The sequence below is a fragment of the Idiotropiscis lumnitzeri genome, chromosome 10 (genome assembly GCF_059441095.1).
Source record: "Idiotropiscis lumnitzeri isolate Australia: NSW breed Sydney's pygmy pipehorse chromosome 10, RoL_Ilum_1.0, whole genome shotgun sequence".
Taxonomy (NCBI): Eukaryota; Metazoa; Chordata; class Actinopteri; order Syngnathiformes; family Syngnathidae; genus Idiotropiscis; species Idiotropiscis lumnitzeri.
The window spans coordinates 4,278,657-4,294,504 of NC_142400.1; the positions used below are offsets into that span (position 1 = coordinate 4,278,657).

At 45.8% G+C, this 15,848-nt stretch overlaps 2 protein-coding genes across 7 annotated transcripts; one reads left to right on the plus strand and one right to left on the minus strand.

The window, feature by feature from the left end:
• The first annotated feature begins 558 nt into the window (after positions 1 to 558).
• On the plus strand, positions 559 to 11,038 carry cnot3a (CCR4-NOT transcription complex, subunit 3a). Of its 6 annotated transcripts, none has more exons than XM_088306721.1 (18): positions 568 to 707; positions 1,289 to 1,359; positions 1,529 to 1,596; positions 1,700 to 1,774; positions 3,018 to 3,107; positions 3,192 to 3,320; positions 3,427 to 3,522; positions 3,634 to 3,853; positions 3,935 to 4,068; positions 5,093 to 5,149; positions 5,943 to 6,873; positions 7,758 to 7,863; positions 7,939 to 8,080; positions 8,400 to 8,499; positions 8,680 to 8,875; positions 9,011 to 9,143; positions 9,226 to 9,351; positions 9,506 to 11,037. In XM_088306721.1, exons 2-18 carry the CDS (start codon positions 1,335 to 1,337, stop codon positions 9,602 to 9,604), a joined length of 2,727 nt encoding a protein of 908 aa, XP_088162847.1. In that variant the 5' UTR covers positions 568 to 707; positions 1,289 to 1,334; the 3' UTR covers positions 9,605 to 11,037. The 6 variants fall into 6 exon arrangements, with proteins under 6 accessions (XP_088162846.1, XP_088162847.1, XP_088162848.1 ...); XM_088306722.1 differs by having other exon boundaries at positions 3,941 to 4,068; XM_088306720.1 differs by having other exon boundaries at positions 559 to 707; positions 1,304 to 1,359; positions 7,758 to 8,080; positions 9,506 to 11,038.
• A 169-nt stretch (positions 11,039 to 11,207) lies between these two features.
• Positions 11,208 to 15,829, minus strand: prpf31 (PRP31 pre-mRNA processing factor 31 homolog (yeast)). The gene is made up of 14 exons (XM_088306725.1): positions 15,685 to 15,829; positions 14,990 to 15,205; positions 14,778 to 14,838; positions 14,336 to 14,419; positions 14,170 to 14,267; positions 13,635 to 13,741; positions 13,164 to 13,333; positions 12,931 to 13,088; positions 12,633 to 12,722; positions 12,359 to 12,486; positions 12,210 to 12,282; positions 11,966 to 12,094; positions 11,483 to 11,581; positions 11,208 to 11,397 (listed from the first exon to the last, which is right to left on the minus strand). Exons 2-14 carry the CDS (start codon positions 15,203 to 15,205, stop codon positions 11,284 to 11,286), a joined length of 1,527 nt encoding a protein of 508 aa, XP_088162851.1. The 5' UTR covers positions 15,685 to 15,829; the 3' UTR covers positions 11,208 to 11,283.
• Between the last annotated feature and the right edge of the window lie 19 nt (positions 15,830 to 15,848).

A 15,848-nucleotide genomic window follows, 5' to 3' on the forward strand; every position in this document is an offset into this window, starting at 1 on the left:
TCTTCCAATATGAGCTTTTTTAGAAAAAAAATTCAATATCATGAGATTTTTTTTTCTCACCACAATAGTGTATTAATTGCTGCATTGTGAGGTTCATATTGTGATAATATTGAATCATGACATTTGGATGTCATTACATCTCTGTTTTACACCGAAGGGTGTAAAGATACACCAATTTAATTGGTCTGATGTATTGAAATCACCCTTACTGTATCGGTCCCAAAAAGCAATATAATGTTTTTTGTCCTCGAAATCTATAATATTGGTCAAAATAACATATCCTTACACCCCTATTCACCACTGTGTCCGAGTTGCTATATTAGAAGAGGGATAAATGTTGCTAATAAACTACTCAAATGTTATCGGGTAAAAAGTCGAATTTAGCTTGCGTAAAAATCAATATTCCTCCGTGTGTATGAATGTGGGGTCATAATTCATCACACATCTGAACCAATGGTTGGCCGTCGTCCCAGCGGAAGTCAGCCGTTGACAGACAGCGCATTCGCCCAATCACAGGTCGAAGATGGGATTTAGGGCGGGCTGCTAATGCAGAGGTGGGATCTTTTAGCAACCGTCCATCTTCACTTCAGCTATAGTCCAGTAAGCGAGCTTGTCGAAAAAGAAAACACTATTTGGAAGTAAAGAAGACTTTTTGGAATAAGTTTTGGCTGGTATTGACAAAAGACAAACGAAGGCCCATACCATAGGTAAATGTCGTAGAGAAAAAAGTGTGACTCTTGATGGTCGGCTCGACCCAGTTTCCCTTTTTCCTAAATATGGCTAGCCGAGCCGCTAGCTAGCATTTTTTGCCTTAGCTAGCCCGAAAGGCAAATTAGCTAGCAGCTTTGCGATGTGGACGCTTTCTGAAATATTGCGCATTTCACCACGCACAAACACTATGCATCTACGATTGCATGAATGCGATGTCCTTCCACCGATATGCATCGTGCTACGTGTTCAAAAGCGAGCTCGTACGTGCTCGAGCGAGGTGGACGAGCTTAGAAGCTGGCTAAGCACTAGCGTTAGCTGACTAGCTGCCAACCATATCTGTCATAGTTTCGCTAGTGGCAATTCTGTTTCTATGCATTTAGATCGAACGACCGTGCAGTTGTGTTTTGGTTTGCGGATTTCAATGTGCGCAGCTAATGAGCGCGAAGCGCCCGTTCACGCCAGTTCCAGTGTGGCGGGGCAACCGTGCAAGCTCATTTGATGAATTGTGTTCTGTTTGATGCTCCTGAGTGTTATGTGTTACATCTCCCCCCCCCACACACACACTTTGCTCACACAGCTAACTTTGTGACAGACGGAATGTGGACATCGTCGTAGTCAGAGCCATGGCTGACAAGAGAAAACTTCAAGGTAAGGACTTGTTTGTCGGGAGTGTCGCAAGTTTGTTGTTGGCCCAGACTCCCTCTCATGGTGTTGTATTCTCGGCCTGCCTCAATTGTGTGACATTGTTATGGATCGCAATGAATGAGGCGTCGAGGTCTGCTACACGTGTGTTTTAATTATATCCCTCTCCACCCAGGTGAGATTGACAGATGCTTGAAAAAAGTCGCAGAAGGCGTAGAACAGTTTGAAGACATTTGGCAAAAGGTCAGAACGTTTGTCTAGTGTATTTGCTCTGTCTCTCTTGGAAAAGAACACACCAGTTAACCGGGGAATATAAACCCCCACCCCCAACCCCTGTCTGTTTTAGCTTCACAATGCAGCAAATGCAAACCAGAAGGAAAAATACGAAGCTGACCTCAAGAAAGAGATTAAAAAATTACAGGTATGGCAGGTTTCTTGATTTATTTATTTTTTTCATTCACAGGTTGGCTTTATATCGCAGTAGCATGTACCGAATATTTTTCTGTTTATTGATTTATTTTTTTCCATGTCAATTTCAAGTGGCACGAACATGTGTGACAATGCCAAAATTGCCCTTCACAAATGTCGACACTGGGCAGCCACAACACAGACGTAAACAATAATATTTACATAATATGGGTTAACATATGTTGGAATTAAAGTTAATTAAATTACCTTTGTAATTGTTATTGTTGTTCAAGTGACACCAAGCGGATCGAAGGGTCCATATGAAATAATTGCATTGTACGCGGACATGCCCTTCTTAATCTTTGCGATACTCAGCTCGACTTTATTTATAGAGCGCTTTGAAAAACAAACGCAGCTGTACACGCAAAGTGTTCGCATAAAGATTGAACATAAATAGGTTCGAAAGCCTTTATTGTGATTGTATGGTGCGGATGCAATGAAATCAGGATTATGAAAACAAACGCAGCCCATAATAATCACGACGTATCAAAGGTAACATAGGTTTCGACATTAATGGCGGCGCGTGGCCACCACCCACCTTCAGACATCGGCCCAACATCGACATTTACTCCTTCCGTCATCTTGTCGCGTATTTGCTCCGCCTCAGCGCCGACTTCTGACGTACACGTGCAATTTATATGGACAACAACATTGGCTTTTAGTTTTATTTAACATTTAAATATTGATTATTAATACCACTAAATTGATGCAGAGTCTTTTCAATATGACAAACGTGATCAGTGTCCAAAATGGTGACAGTTCACAAGTAAGGAAATGTGATGATAGTATTTACCTCTCAGGGTGGAATAAATTGCATGGCTTCGAGACGGAAGGATTTCTTCAGACTTATTTTTTTTCTTTTATTACTGCCTATTGACGACTGACTCACCTCCAATTTATAATTTACATTTACAGTCGGGTTCGTTTGTGTTTAAGCAGACGCAGGGGTCGATGGCAAGGTGGCATTGGAAGTGCAAATTGTGTTGACTCGGCACTCGAACTAGTGTCAGATTTTCTTTGGGGAAGAATTCTCAATGGAGGATATCTGACTGATTCCATTTAAAAAAAAAAAAAATATTTTCACTTTCATCATGCATATCAGTTGTCGCATCTCACAGCAAAATGCATTCCAATTGTGTCACATGATCCATGCGTTGTCAATCCAGCGCCAAATAGTTTGCTCGTTCTCCTTGCAGCGATTGAGAGATCAGATAAAAACATGGGTGGCCTCCAACGAGATCAAAGACAAACGGCAGCTAGTGGACAACCGCAAGCTCATCGAGACGGTACGTTGCCGTGGTAACATCACATATATTCGCCACGCTAATGTTGCCATAATGACGTGCTTCCGTCGGCGCTGTCGCTCTTAGCAAATGGAGCGCTTCAAAGTGGTGGAGCGGGAAACCAAAACCAAAGCCTACTCCAAAGAAGGCTTGGGGCTCGCTCAGAAAGTGGATCCAGCTCAGAGGGAAAAGGAGGAGACGGGACAATGGCTGACAGTAATGCGACTTCCTACGCTTCATTTGACATTGAATTTTATTTTTTATTTTTTTTATCAAATCAAAGCTGCCACGTCCTTATTCCCTCTTCTCATCCCCCTCACAGAATACGATAGACACTCTAAATATGCAGGTCGATCAGTTTGAGAGCGAGGTGGAGTCTCTTTCCGTTCAAACACGAAAGAAGAAAGGTGACAAAGAGGTAAATCCAGTGTGATTTTTTTTTTTTTTTTTCTTCCCCCACATGAGTAAGTTGAAGTCACTCCGCTCAAGCCGCTGCAATTCTTGTTTCCAATTCAAATCCCCCCCGCAGAAGCAAGATCGCATCGACGAGCTCAAGCGCTTGATCGAGCGCCACCGGTTCCACATCCGCATGCTGGAGACCATTTTACGGATGCTGGACAACGACTCGGTGCCGGTGGACGCCATTCAGAAGATCAAAGACGACGTCGAGTATTACATTGATTCCTCACAAGACCCCGACTTTGAAGAGAACGAATTCCTCTACGATGACTTAGACCTCGAAGATATCCGTGAGTACAACAACGCCACGCCAATTTTTTAAATAATTTTTTTCTTCCCGCCTGCTCATGCTGTCCCACGTTTTCTCGAAGCTGCAGCATTAGTGGCCACGTCTCCGTCGGGTCAGGGCAACATGGAAGACGAGATGTACCTCCACTCGAGCAGCACTCCCACTTCCACCACGTCGTCGTCGCCCATCCCTCCGTCGCCGGCCACATGTGCTGCGGTGAGTTCCTCGGCTTTTGCCGGCTGCCATTTAAAGTCCACCTCCGGTTTACCGCGCTCAAAAGAATTGAGAATATTCGGCATTCCGATGAAATTTCAGGATGAGACTCAAATGCACTCGAACTTTTACGATGTGCTTCATCTTTTGCATTCAAAAGTTTCGAAAACGTCAAATTAAGTTCGGGACGTTTTAGTCATCCTGAAATTTCAATCGGATGCTGACTTTTTGTGAGTGATGTCAAATATTTTTTCCTCAAGTAGTGGCCACACAAATATGAAATAAATAGTTGCGGCGCGTCAAATGTATTTATTTATTTATTTTTGCACTCAGGAACCAAAAATAAGACATTCTGTGGCTGTCATCCCAAGTGTTGCTGTGACATCATGACCACACGATGTGGCTTTAGCGCAGCTGAAGTTTACGCAAATGTTTTATTCAAGCGAATGTCGCATTCCAAAGACATGACAAGAAAAATGCCTTGCTGGAGGACGGTCGCTGACATGTCAGATGTTTTATTTCCGTGTGGCACAAATCCTTAAATGATGACGCAAAAATGTGATTTCTCCAAAACGAAGGCCTTAAATCTCCTTCGTAGTGAATCTGAATCCTTAATTGCATCCTTCAGGGTTCTTAATAATTCCCCAGACATGATGCAAAGCGTGGCCATTTATTTTTGGGAACGGGTAAATTTGAGTTTTTTACTTTGTCGGTCTAAAATTTTTTGCATTGAATAAATGATGTTATAGTACTGCATAAAATTCTATGATACTTTTTTTTTTTTTTTTTTAAATAATGCAATACAATCTAACACTGTGTGTCGTTCAAACTGCCCTCGCAGCCACTATATGAGGAAATTTAGTTTGAGTGCTGTGCATCCCCTCTTTTACGCTATGCCCCCTCCCCCCCTTACCTCTTCTTAACCCCCCCCCGCCAACCCCCGTTGTGTTCTAATCCACTGGCTCGTGTGCTGACTCAACCTTTTGCCAAAAAGTGGATTGTCACATGAAGGTATCTCCTCCTATAGGAGAACTCAGAGGACGATAAGAAAAGGGGCCGGTCAACAGACAGTGAAGTTAGTCAGGTGAGAGGCGCTCATCTGTGCTGTGTGGCTAGATGAACAGTTTAGTGCCGCGCTCTTCACCCTTGGTCCCGAAGAGTCACAGTGGCTGAAGGCTTCCTGTCCGTGAAAAGCGGCACTTTTGTCTCTGTGGGACCACGGCTGGGGAATTCTGGTTTGGTTGTGTCGTATTCTGCTTATGTTGGGCCTCTTTAGTTCACACTACACTTTTCTGCGTGTGCTCTTGAGCCATGTCCACACGTACCTGGGTGTTTTTCCTCCGGGGATGAAGAGCTTTGGCCACACACAACGGGTTTTTAATGAAAACGCACATTGCACGTTATTGCCAGTCAGAAAACAGCGAGATAGCTCATATTTAGGAATCGTGCAATTTAGTTTCCTGGTCTTTGAAATATTTAAGCACTGCAATGCGTTTTTGACAAATGCTGTGCTGAGAAGGAGTTGTTGGTGTGAAAATATCTGAACAAAATGCTTTGTGTTTAATTTTTTAGTGAGTGTATTATCACAAAATATTGTGAATCAAAATTTTTTTCTCCAATATTTATGACAAAAAGGTACATTGTAATTGTGGAATTGCAACATTGTCATAAAAAAATATTGAAAATTTTGATGAGTTAATGTCATGTTGGTCCAACACAGTCATCGGTTTGTGTGTGGCCAAAAAGCTCCAACGCACTTTTTTTTTTTTTTTTTTTAAACGATCGTGTACGTGTAGAGATGACCTCAGTCCAGTTTTGATTTGAAACGACGGACATGAATGTCTGACATGTTCTTTGTGGTGCTTTCTGGCTTCCAGTCACCTGTTAAGAACGGCACGCCCTCCCTGCTCTCCTCCTTCTCGTCCTCCACCACGTCCGGCTCCTCCTCGTCCTCCTCTCTGGTGTCCATGGCGAGCGTGGTCGGGGGCGTCCCCATGGTTCCGACCAGCAGCGGCCTAATCGGAAGCTTCAGCAGCGCCGTGCAACAGCATCAGCATCTGCCGGCGCAACAACAGCAGCAGCAGCAGCAGCAACCTCAGCCGCAGAGCCAATCGCAGCAGCAGCCCCCCTTGCCCAAACCCTCGGCCCCCTCAAACAGCACCCCAAGTCCGCCCGGCAACCTGCTGCTCCCGGCATCCACCGCCTCGTCTCTGCCCGCGCCAAGCGCGCCCATTTCATCCGCTGCCAGCTCCCTAGCTCAGCCCTCGTCCGGGTCGGCTTCCGTGTCCAGCTTGGGACTCGGCCTCGGATTGGGTTTGGGCAAAGGGGGCATCACGGGGACCAGCGCTGCCAACCAGATGTCGGCTTTAGGCCTGGGGGTCCACTCCGCGCCTCTAAGCTCGATGGCGGGGCTCATTTCCGGGTCAACGCCGGCCCCTTACGCGCAGGCGGCGGCGGCGGGCGGCTTGGGCCTGAGCGGCAGCAGCAGCACGCCATCCAGCATTTCAGTGGAGAGCAGCACTTCCATCATCACCACCTCCGGCTCCAGTGGCGTCACCACCAACGGAGCGGCCACGGCGCTCGGCCTGCTGGGCTCCGGCCACGGCTCGCTCAGCGGCAGTATTTTGGGCCTGGTGTCGGGTCAGAACGCGTCGTCCGCCGCCTCTCAGGTGCCCCCCAGCTCCGTCGGCGCTTCTCCCGGAGTGGTCGGCATGATGGGGGGCAACGGCGGCGGCGTCGGGATTGTCGGAGGCGTGAGCGCCGCACCCGCCCGACCGCCCAGCGGACTCAAGCAGAACGGAAGCACAAGTATGTGGACTCGTGACCTGATTGTGTTCATCGGTGTTTCACAGAATTTGAAAAATACCGAAAATATGTGGCAGATGCACACATGATTTTTTTCCTATTTAATTTGAGTTTTAGGCTTGGTTTTTGTTCATATGGCAGCAACATAAACCAAATTTCTACGTAGGATGGAACATACTCTCGTCCATCTCTAACTTAAGCTAACACATTAGTCGAGTCATTTAGATTTATTTGATCTTCCGTCTACTGGAAGAGGAGGCAAATTATTCTGCTTGTCACTATACATCGCTGGCAGAGACAGATGCCCAAAAACACAGCAGTCGTCGTATCGTCGTTCCAGCGACTTAACAAATTTGTATTTAAGTTGGAAAGCGCTTGTTTTTGTGTGTCCAACCCATTTTTATCACGGGCCACATCAGTTATGGTGTCCCTTGGAGGGCCGTTATGACTGTGAAGCCAAAAACTGTAAATGCGCGTTACGTAGACACAACAACGAGTTCAACTTTTGATGTTTATTTGAAAGGACAGATTGATGTCAGAAAATGTCGTTTGCAAGTGAAGACGATTTGCAAGAAACGAGACATCAATGCACAGATTTCGACTTTGCAGACCATGCAAAAGGATGTCGTGGGCCTCATCTGGCCCCTGGGCCTTGAATTTGACAACAGTTAGCTACATCGGCATTGTTTATTTCTAAAACACGTGAAACAAATGTAGAAAGTCTGGTTAATTGCTCGCCATTTGTAACCTCCAAATCACGAATCTCGAGGACCACCGGCGATAAAACTTTAAGCGTTCCCGAAATACGTTTCCCGTGATCCCTGCTCAAAATATAAAGTCGCCGCCATTTCCCTCAGTATTCAATGACTCGCTGCGATGTCCTTCAGGTTACAGTGCCGTCGTGGCCGAAAGTTCCACCGAATCGGCTCTCAGCACGCCGAGCCAGTCTCAAAGCAGCCAACCGTCATCGCTCAGCTCCTCAGCCAGTCAGCCGTACGTCCACCTTTTCTCTTCCCTTCTTTTTGTTCCGCTCAGTGCGCCGAACGCTCAGCTTCTCTTCCCTCGCAGGTTGGACAACGGGCCCAGTTTAATCAGCTCCATCACCTTACCCCCCAGCTCGCCGTCGCCCTCCTTCTCGGACAGCACGCCCGGCGGGGGGAGCCTCCTCAACGGGCCGCACTCCTACACGCAGGCCTCCGAAGGCCTCAAGGTGAGACGCTAATTGATTTGGGAAAATGATTGAAAAAATATTTTTCAATCATTTGTTTATAGGGGGAAAAAGACTTGACTAATGACTCAATATGTAGTAAACACGTTAAATAAATGAAAACAAAGGGTTTTAAAATGTTAAGCGCAACTCTATTGTACTTCAAAGTTAAATACAACTAAACTGTGCTTAACGAGTTGACCGTACTGACTTGGAAAAAAAAAAACATGTCGCCGGTCTATGTCGACAAGCCTGCTTTCGGCCTCTAAACTCAAGGTGGTATTGATCTTCTATTTCTGCCCCGTCCTCGTCCCCTCTTCAGGCACCCGAGCCTCTTATCTCCCTGAAGGCCATGGCGGAGAGGGCGGCCCTGGGATCAGGCCTTGACGGCGAGATCCCCAACCTGCACCTAACAGAGCGAGGTCGGAACGCTCTCGTCTTTTCTTCTCTTCGGTCCTTCGTTATATTTCATCCGCCGCATTGCGTGGTTGAACTTTGAACTTTTTATTAGGGTGTACTTCCTCCACCTTAACCAAGTCCTCCGGTTCAATAATTTACTCGTTAACATTGAGGCGCTCTCCTTTCTCCTCTCGCTTCCGCAGACATCTTCTCATCGTCCTCGGCGCCCGGCACCCCGGCCGCGCCGCAGCCATCCGTGTCGGAGGTCAGCATCCCGCCGTCGCTCGGCGTCTGTCCGTTGGGGCCCACCCCCCTCCCCAAAGACCAGCTGTACCAGCAGGCCATGCAGGAGTCGGCGTGGACGCATATGCCGCACCCCTCGGACTCCGAAAGGATCAGGTGAGAGGGCCCGGTGTCATCGGCGTGGACCTCCGTTATTTTGTGGCTCCTTCGTCTTGTCCATTATTTTACAGCCCCAATTTCGAGTGCTTCTTCTCTGTTTCTATTCTTTTTAATCTGATCGTGTGGTTGCAGGCAATACCTGATGAGGAACCCGTGCCCCACCTTGCCCTTCCATTACCAGATGCCTCCGCACCACTCGGACTCCATCGAGTTCTACCAGCGACTGTCCACAGAAACACTGTTTTTCATCTTCTACTACCTGGAGGTGAGCGCGTGCATATTTGTCAATCTCACCCCCCCCTCCTTAATCGTGATGCGTCCTTCACGCTTTTTGTGGCCTCTCCCAGGGCACCAAGGCTCAGTACCTGTCGGCCAAGGCGCTGAAGAAGCAGTCATGGAGGTTTCACACCAAGTACATGATGTGGTTCCAGAGGCACGAGGAGCCCAAGACTATCACTGATGAGTTCGAACAGGTTGGCCTCGCTCTCCTCACACAATCTGTTGCACACTGTTACCCGCGTAAAAACTTTCAATGTGGAAAATTGATCGGATCACATTTTCATCCTTATTTTGAAGAATGATACCATGATTGTGAATGCACTCATTTTTTTTTTTGGTGTCCCACAGGGCACTTACATTTACTTTGACTATGAGAAATGGGGCCAGCGGAAGAAGGAGGGCTTCACGTTTGAGTACAGGTACCTGGAAGACCGAGACCTGCAGTGACTGCCCCTCCCGGAGGACACCGAGAGACACAAAATGTACTGCTGTCGACATTCCGAGACTGAACTCCAAACTGTGGATAGAGATTGTGATGTGTAGTAGAAAACGCTCTCCCCTCCCAAAAAAAAAAAAAAAAAAAACATTTAAAGAAAAAAAAAAAGTGGCGTCTGTATAGGCTGCGTCTCACGCGAAGCCCTCCTCGCTTAAGTAGCGCCTGGCCCTTGACCAAACGGAAAGCAACAACAAAAAAAAGCGCCCTATGGGCTCCTCTTCATCATCCCCTTCGATCAAACGTCCTCGCGCTGCCTGAGCCGAGAGGGTTGCCGCGCCAAGTGTGCGTTTGTGCCTGTTTGTGTGCGCACTCACTATGTGGCATTAAGAAAGCCCGACCCTCCCTCTAATGCATGTTTCTTCTTGTTTCTGTTCTTTCTTTCTTTAAAAAAAAAAAAACAACAACAGACATTCTGTGTACACGAGCCCGTACGCCTTTTTTGACTGGACACGAAAGAAACTCTTCATTGATAAACTGCCCATCTTGTATTTTACTGTAACTTTCTGGTCCAGAACAGGGGAGGTACAGTGGACATTTTAGTCGCGGTGCGTAGGATTGGCTTTGTTTTCAAACCCTGTGAATGCCTGTTGTCGTCACTATTAGACATAGTGAGCGGTTATCAATAGTTTTATTGATATTGTCGTGGTCCATTTAAACAACGAGCAAGACGAAAAGGTGACGGGAGAGCGACCACAGGGCCCTCTCCCTCTGTGACAGGGAGTGCGTCCACGTCGGACTTGGATTAAATTGCTATGCAATTGAACTGGTCTCTGACTCCCTCTCTTTACCAATAAAGTTTGTTTTTAAGTTAAAATGATTTGCATTATTATTATGATGACGATGATGGCTTTTCTGCTTGTGAGACGACGTTCAGTACATCTTTACACGAGCATCGGGATGATGATTCTTGGCGAGTGAACGGTAAAAGTCCTCGCGTCCGTTTTTAAAATGTTGAATTATAAAGCGAGGGTGGGGAACCGAGTCCATTTTTCCAGCCAGTTTCCTTTCATGGTGAAGTCGACAACCAATTTTTCTTTTTCAATGGCGCCCTGTGTAGGTTGCCCACCCCAGCTCTATAATAAATCCATTTTATCGTTAATTGAGCCGTAATCGCTGCCTCCACTCGGTCAAGTGAATGTGCACTGAAACTGTTTACATGCATCCTGTGTTGACAAAGGCAAATCCTAAAAAAAAAAAAAACGCTATCTTCTCCTGCCGTTGTTCCATCCCTCCTATGGCCAAGTGGAAAGTCACACCCGGCGGCTGTGTTAAGTTTTTTTTTTTTTTTTTTCCAAGCACTCATGTTGATCATGATGATGATCATTTCAGATGTGTACTACAGTGACAATATTTGTTGTGTGTAAAAGCAGCTGACTGGTGAGGGTGGGGGGGGGTGTTGACTGTGAAAAAAGGAAAATCTTGGAGAATATTTTTTTTTCGGGCAGGCGAGTGTATCTATTGTCTTGTCACAGCTCTGCATGGGAGATGTTACAGGGTTCTGCAGCAGGATTGTACACATTTCAATAAATACTTTTGACAAATCACATGGCTGTGTTGAGTCAACGTTAACAAAAGATGTACATTTATTGAAATTAAAAAGTCAACAACAAATGAAAAAAAAGGGGCGATTTCACTTTGCGGATTCCTTCTTGACTTTGAGGAATTCGGCCATGTTGGAGAAATACTTCTGGTTGGCCTCTGCCACCTTTTTCTCGGCAGCTTGCGGGTTGACGATTTCCAGCCCCTGACGATGAGACGAAATTGCGACAAGATTAAATTTAACGTTTCGCTCTGGGGGGGGTGAAGGACACTTTGGCGAATGTTTTCACCTGTAGAGGCGTGAAAGCCACGCTGGAGCTGGTCCCAGACGAGCGATCTCGCACTGTGGACTTGCCGCCGTACGTCATGCTCTGCTTCTGCAAAGTCCTCTGTTGCCAAAACACATTTTGGGTTGATCAATTAATTTAAACTTAACCCTAACCCTAGTTGGAAACCCTAACTAGGGCTGGGCAATAAACCAAAAATTTACCGTTACCGAAATTTATTACAGTGACCGAAATCATTTTGCCCATGTTGGTAAATTTGGTGTTTAAAAAAAAAAAAGAAAAAAGTCTTTTCTGTCTGCGGCAATGTTCATGCCCCTTTAAGACGGCTCCAGCACGTCTAGTCACGTGACTCCACCCATATGAACAAGAAAGTTGGTCAATAAAAAAAACAGTTAATATGCAGAGAGAGTGACAATAAACCAAACCAGGAGAGAAAAAAATCGTGAAAGCATCAAAAATGTGTTGGCCGTTTTTTTTTTTTTTTACCTGGAGGGATTTGGAGATCCTGGCCTTGGTGGCATCATTGACTTGCGCCTGCCTGACCCGACCGCTGCCGCTCTTCCCCAGCTGACCCAGACTGAAGCCCAGGTCCTCTTGGTACGCGTCGTCCTCGATCTGCCAGACAAAGAAAAGTTGTTTTTGTCCGGCATGCGTTGCAGAGTCATGACAGTTGGACTTGGAGTTATGTGGATAACTGACACGGGGGATCCGTGAGCTCATGTTAGCGTACCTCGGCAAAGGTCATCCTGTTGGCATGTTTCCTGATCTCGGTCAGGCCCAGACGCTCCTTCATCTTTCGATACCTTCGGAAAGGAAAAAGTGGCAATTGGCAACAGTTGGAAAAATGACTCTTCTATGTTTGCTTAGGGTTCTACGTACCTCCTGCCTCCTCTCTTTTTCCTCTGCCCGTCCAGAGGAGCGGGCAGCGGTTTGACTTGCTTGACAGGCGGCGGCTCTTGCCACTTGTCGAACTTCCTCTCGATTTCTTCTTTTAGGTCGTAACCCACCTGCGTCGACGCGGCAAACAATTTGGCTTTCAAACATCAGCTGACTTTTACGCAGTAACCGACGCCCCACCACAATCGGCGTCCGCTACTTGCGCCATCATCTTTACAAAGGGCGGAATTGCGTCGTCGTGACAACGCCCGCTCACCTTTCCGCCAGAGCTCTCGTGAAAACTGTCCACTCTTGAAGCCAACGTGCATTTGGCAGCCACCAGACGGGCCGCCTTCCTCCTAAGGTCCTGAATACCCAGAAAAAAAAAAAAATCATTTAGATAAAAGGAGTGCTTTGCCACTCACTGAGTGTACGCCGATACTGAGTACCGATACCTCTAGTTTTCAACAAATTGTGACACAAGACCTTTTTTCTGACAGATGTGATGATTCACTGATGTGTCAAACTGCTGCAACCATTTCTAAAACCTGCCGACAAAAAAAAGAGGAACTCACGGGTGGTAGCGTCTGCACCACGTCGCAGTGGTAGATGAAGCCAGTGTGAGGCAGCAGCGAGGTGCTGCTGAAGCCCGACAGCGTTCTCCTCTGCGCTCCCAACAGCATCAAGTTGCAGGCGGGCATCTTGGACAGGTTGGTCAGGCCGCCGGCGATACCTGAGGGCACGCCGGGGATAGTGAGCGGCGCCGAGAGGACGCAAGAAGAAGAAGGGGCGGAGTCGGGCCGCTCACCCATGATCTTGGCGGCTGTGGACGCCCCGACGATGATGGAGAGATTGGGCGCGATGAAAGACATCCTGGACTCCACGTACTCGTAGATCCTGTGCTTGGATTGGTTGAGCTCCAGAGCCATGTCGCACGACTCCTCCAGTTGCTTTAGCTCAACGTCGTTCAGTAGAGACCTGAACACACACACACACACACACGCAGACCCCCCAAAAAATTAACTACATTTATTAAAAAAAAAAAATTTTAATGGAATTTTACTCCATTGCGATGTTGATTTGAATTCGATTCATTGCAAAGACCAAACTGAGCCTGATGAATTCTGCCTAGCAACAAGTGACATATACCAATGAGAACATGAAAACAGTTATGCCAGTTCCAAACAATAAACAATAAATATTCTGCATGACGTTCGGGATTTCTAACATTGCTCGTTTCCTCAAAAGTAGGAAAGTAGTAGTTTGTCACGTATCTCACCCCTGTGTGGTGGAAGCTGTGACACTCACGACCATGATGGTGGCATTGGTGAGGATCTGCTGTAAAGTCTCGTTGTTTTTGCACTTCTCCAGGTTGTTGCCCAGCTCCTGAGCACAAACGCAAAGTAGAACATAAAAGTGTCTCGATAAATTAGAGCATCAAGAGAAATGAGAATTATTTCAGTAGAAAATTTCAATGAGTGAAAGGATTTTTTTTTTACTTAATTTTGCAGCTAACGCAAACCCAAAATTGCCCATTTTAATAATTCACAATATTTGATATGTAACAATCAATAATGATTTTTTAATAAGAGAAAATAGGTAAGAATTGGTTATTTGAAAAAAAAAAATATTTCAGTTCATGACTCTAAAAACAGTAAGAGTTTTATTTTTTAAATTCAACAACAGAAATAAAAATAAAAACTTTTCTACAAAACAGTGTTGTGTTGTTGCAATATTATTATTCTCGTGTCCACTTCATTGCTGTCAAATCAGAATTTCCTCATTGCGGGACTGAGAAAGTGTTGAATTCTCACCTTAACCGTGCGGATGTAATCCAAAGAATCAGGCACCAGCGATTCCAGCTCGGGGAACCTCTTGGAGTATTTGTCGCGTGTAAACTTGTGAATGATATCTGGAGGCAAAAACGAGGACTCGATTGAACACAACCGAACTGAGAACCTGAGCGACAGTCAAACTCACTGAGCTCATTGTCGATCTCCACCGTCAGGTTATTGGCCGCCACGATGAGTCGGTATTCTGGGTCGGCCTCCACGGGGCCTGACACTGTCGGGACCAAAAGAAATTAAAATAAATAAGGATTAGAATGTAGAGTAAACCCCCGTTTATCGCAAGGATAAAAAATAAATTAAAACAAAAGATCCACACCATGATCGGTGAAAAATTCACCAAAAACCAGAGACAATATTAACAAATATTTCATTTATAGGATTTTTGCTAACCCGAGTAAAACTGACACGAAACCATGGCAAGGTACCATGTTGTGGCATAACGTCATACGACACAAAAGGCGCGCGAGGGAAATTGAGGCTTGACTTAAAGGTATGCAGTAGAGTAACAAACCCGTTAGGAATGTTCATTTAAAAAAAAATGGTGGTGGTTCACTGTAAACGCTGACACTCACCCTCTGAATTCTTGCGCTGCTTTCCAACATAGCCTGATATCTTCTCCACGATATCTGAAAACTTCATTAAGAAACAAGCACAACAACAAACGTTTCAATCCAACCTCACATCAGGGCCGCAAATCTCAACTTCCTACAAATTCCAACGCAGAGATTCCAACTTGAAAAATTCCTGGAATTTTGCAGACCTTAGCTCACATCCTGAGACATACCTGTTTGCTGTTTCGGAGTTTCGCTATGGCCGCGACACTGTCCGCTTTACTGTAGTCCACTTCCATCTCCTCGGGGATGTCCTCCAGCCCGCCGTCGTTCCTCCCATGCGAGGCTTCGCCATCGCTGTCGCCATCCTCTCCTTCGGGATATAGGCCATCCTCACCCTCATCGCCCGCCTCCTCCAAGTCTGCCAGAAGCTCGTCTGCCAGAGACATCTGCGGGCAGAGGCAGAAATGGTTTCAGTTTACATTTGGAAAAAAAAATAAATAAATAAACACTTGGGACATTGGCCTTTCTGTGACTCTTCCAGTCCTCCTGCATCCTTGTAGTAAACTGTTAATGATTGACTCAATGCTTGGCCTATTAATGACAATTAAACAAACTGTCTGGGCCATTATAGATACGCGATGGTGTGTTTTCATATACTGCTCAATGCACTGCATGATTAGAGTATTTTGTGTGGGGACAAGCAGATCTAACATTTCTCAACTAAAAAAAGCAACAACAAGCTATGGACGCTTGAATTATTAACATCTAGGAATAACAATACAAAAATCGAATTAAAAATGAATTAAAATGTGAAAAAAGTACATGTGAGGCTAATGGAATGCGTTTAGTTTACGATAGCTTGCAAGGTAGCAAACGTTAGCTAAACGTAACGTAAATAAAGTCTCGCAAAGGCACATTCATTTACCTCGAATGTTCAGACAGGAAGTGGCAAAAGCAAACAAGCGTCCTTAGTTGGTTTCAAAGCCTTTAAAATTTTCAGGAAAAAAAGGCTTGAGTTTTGCCTTCTTTATAGAAAACGCTGCTGCCCGGACAGTGCTTGTCGCGTAATGAATACGTCACTAAACTGCG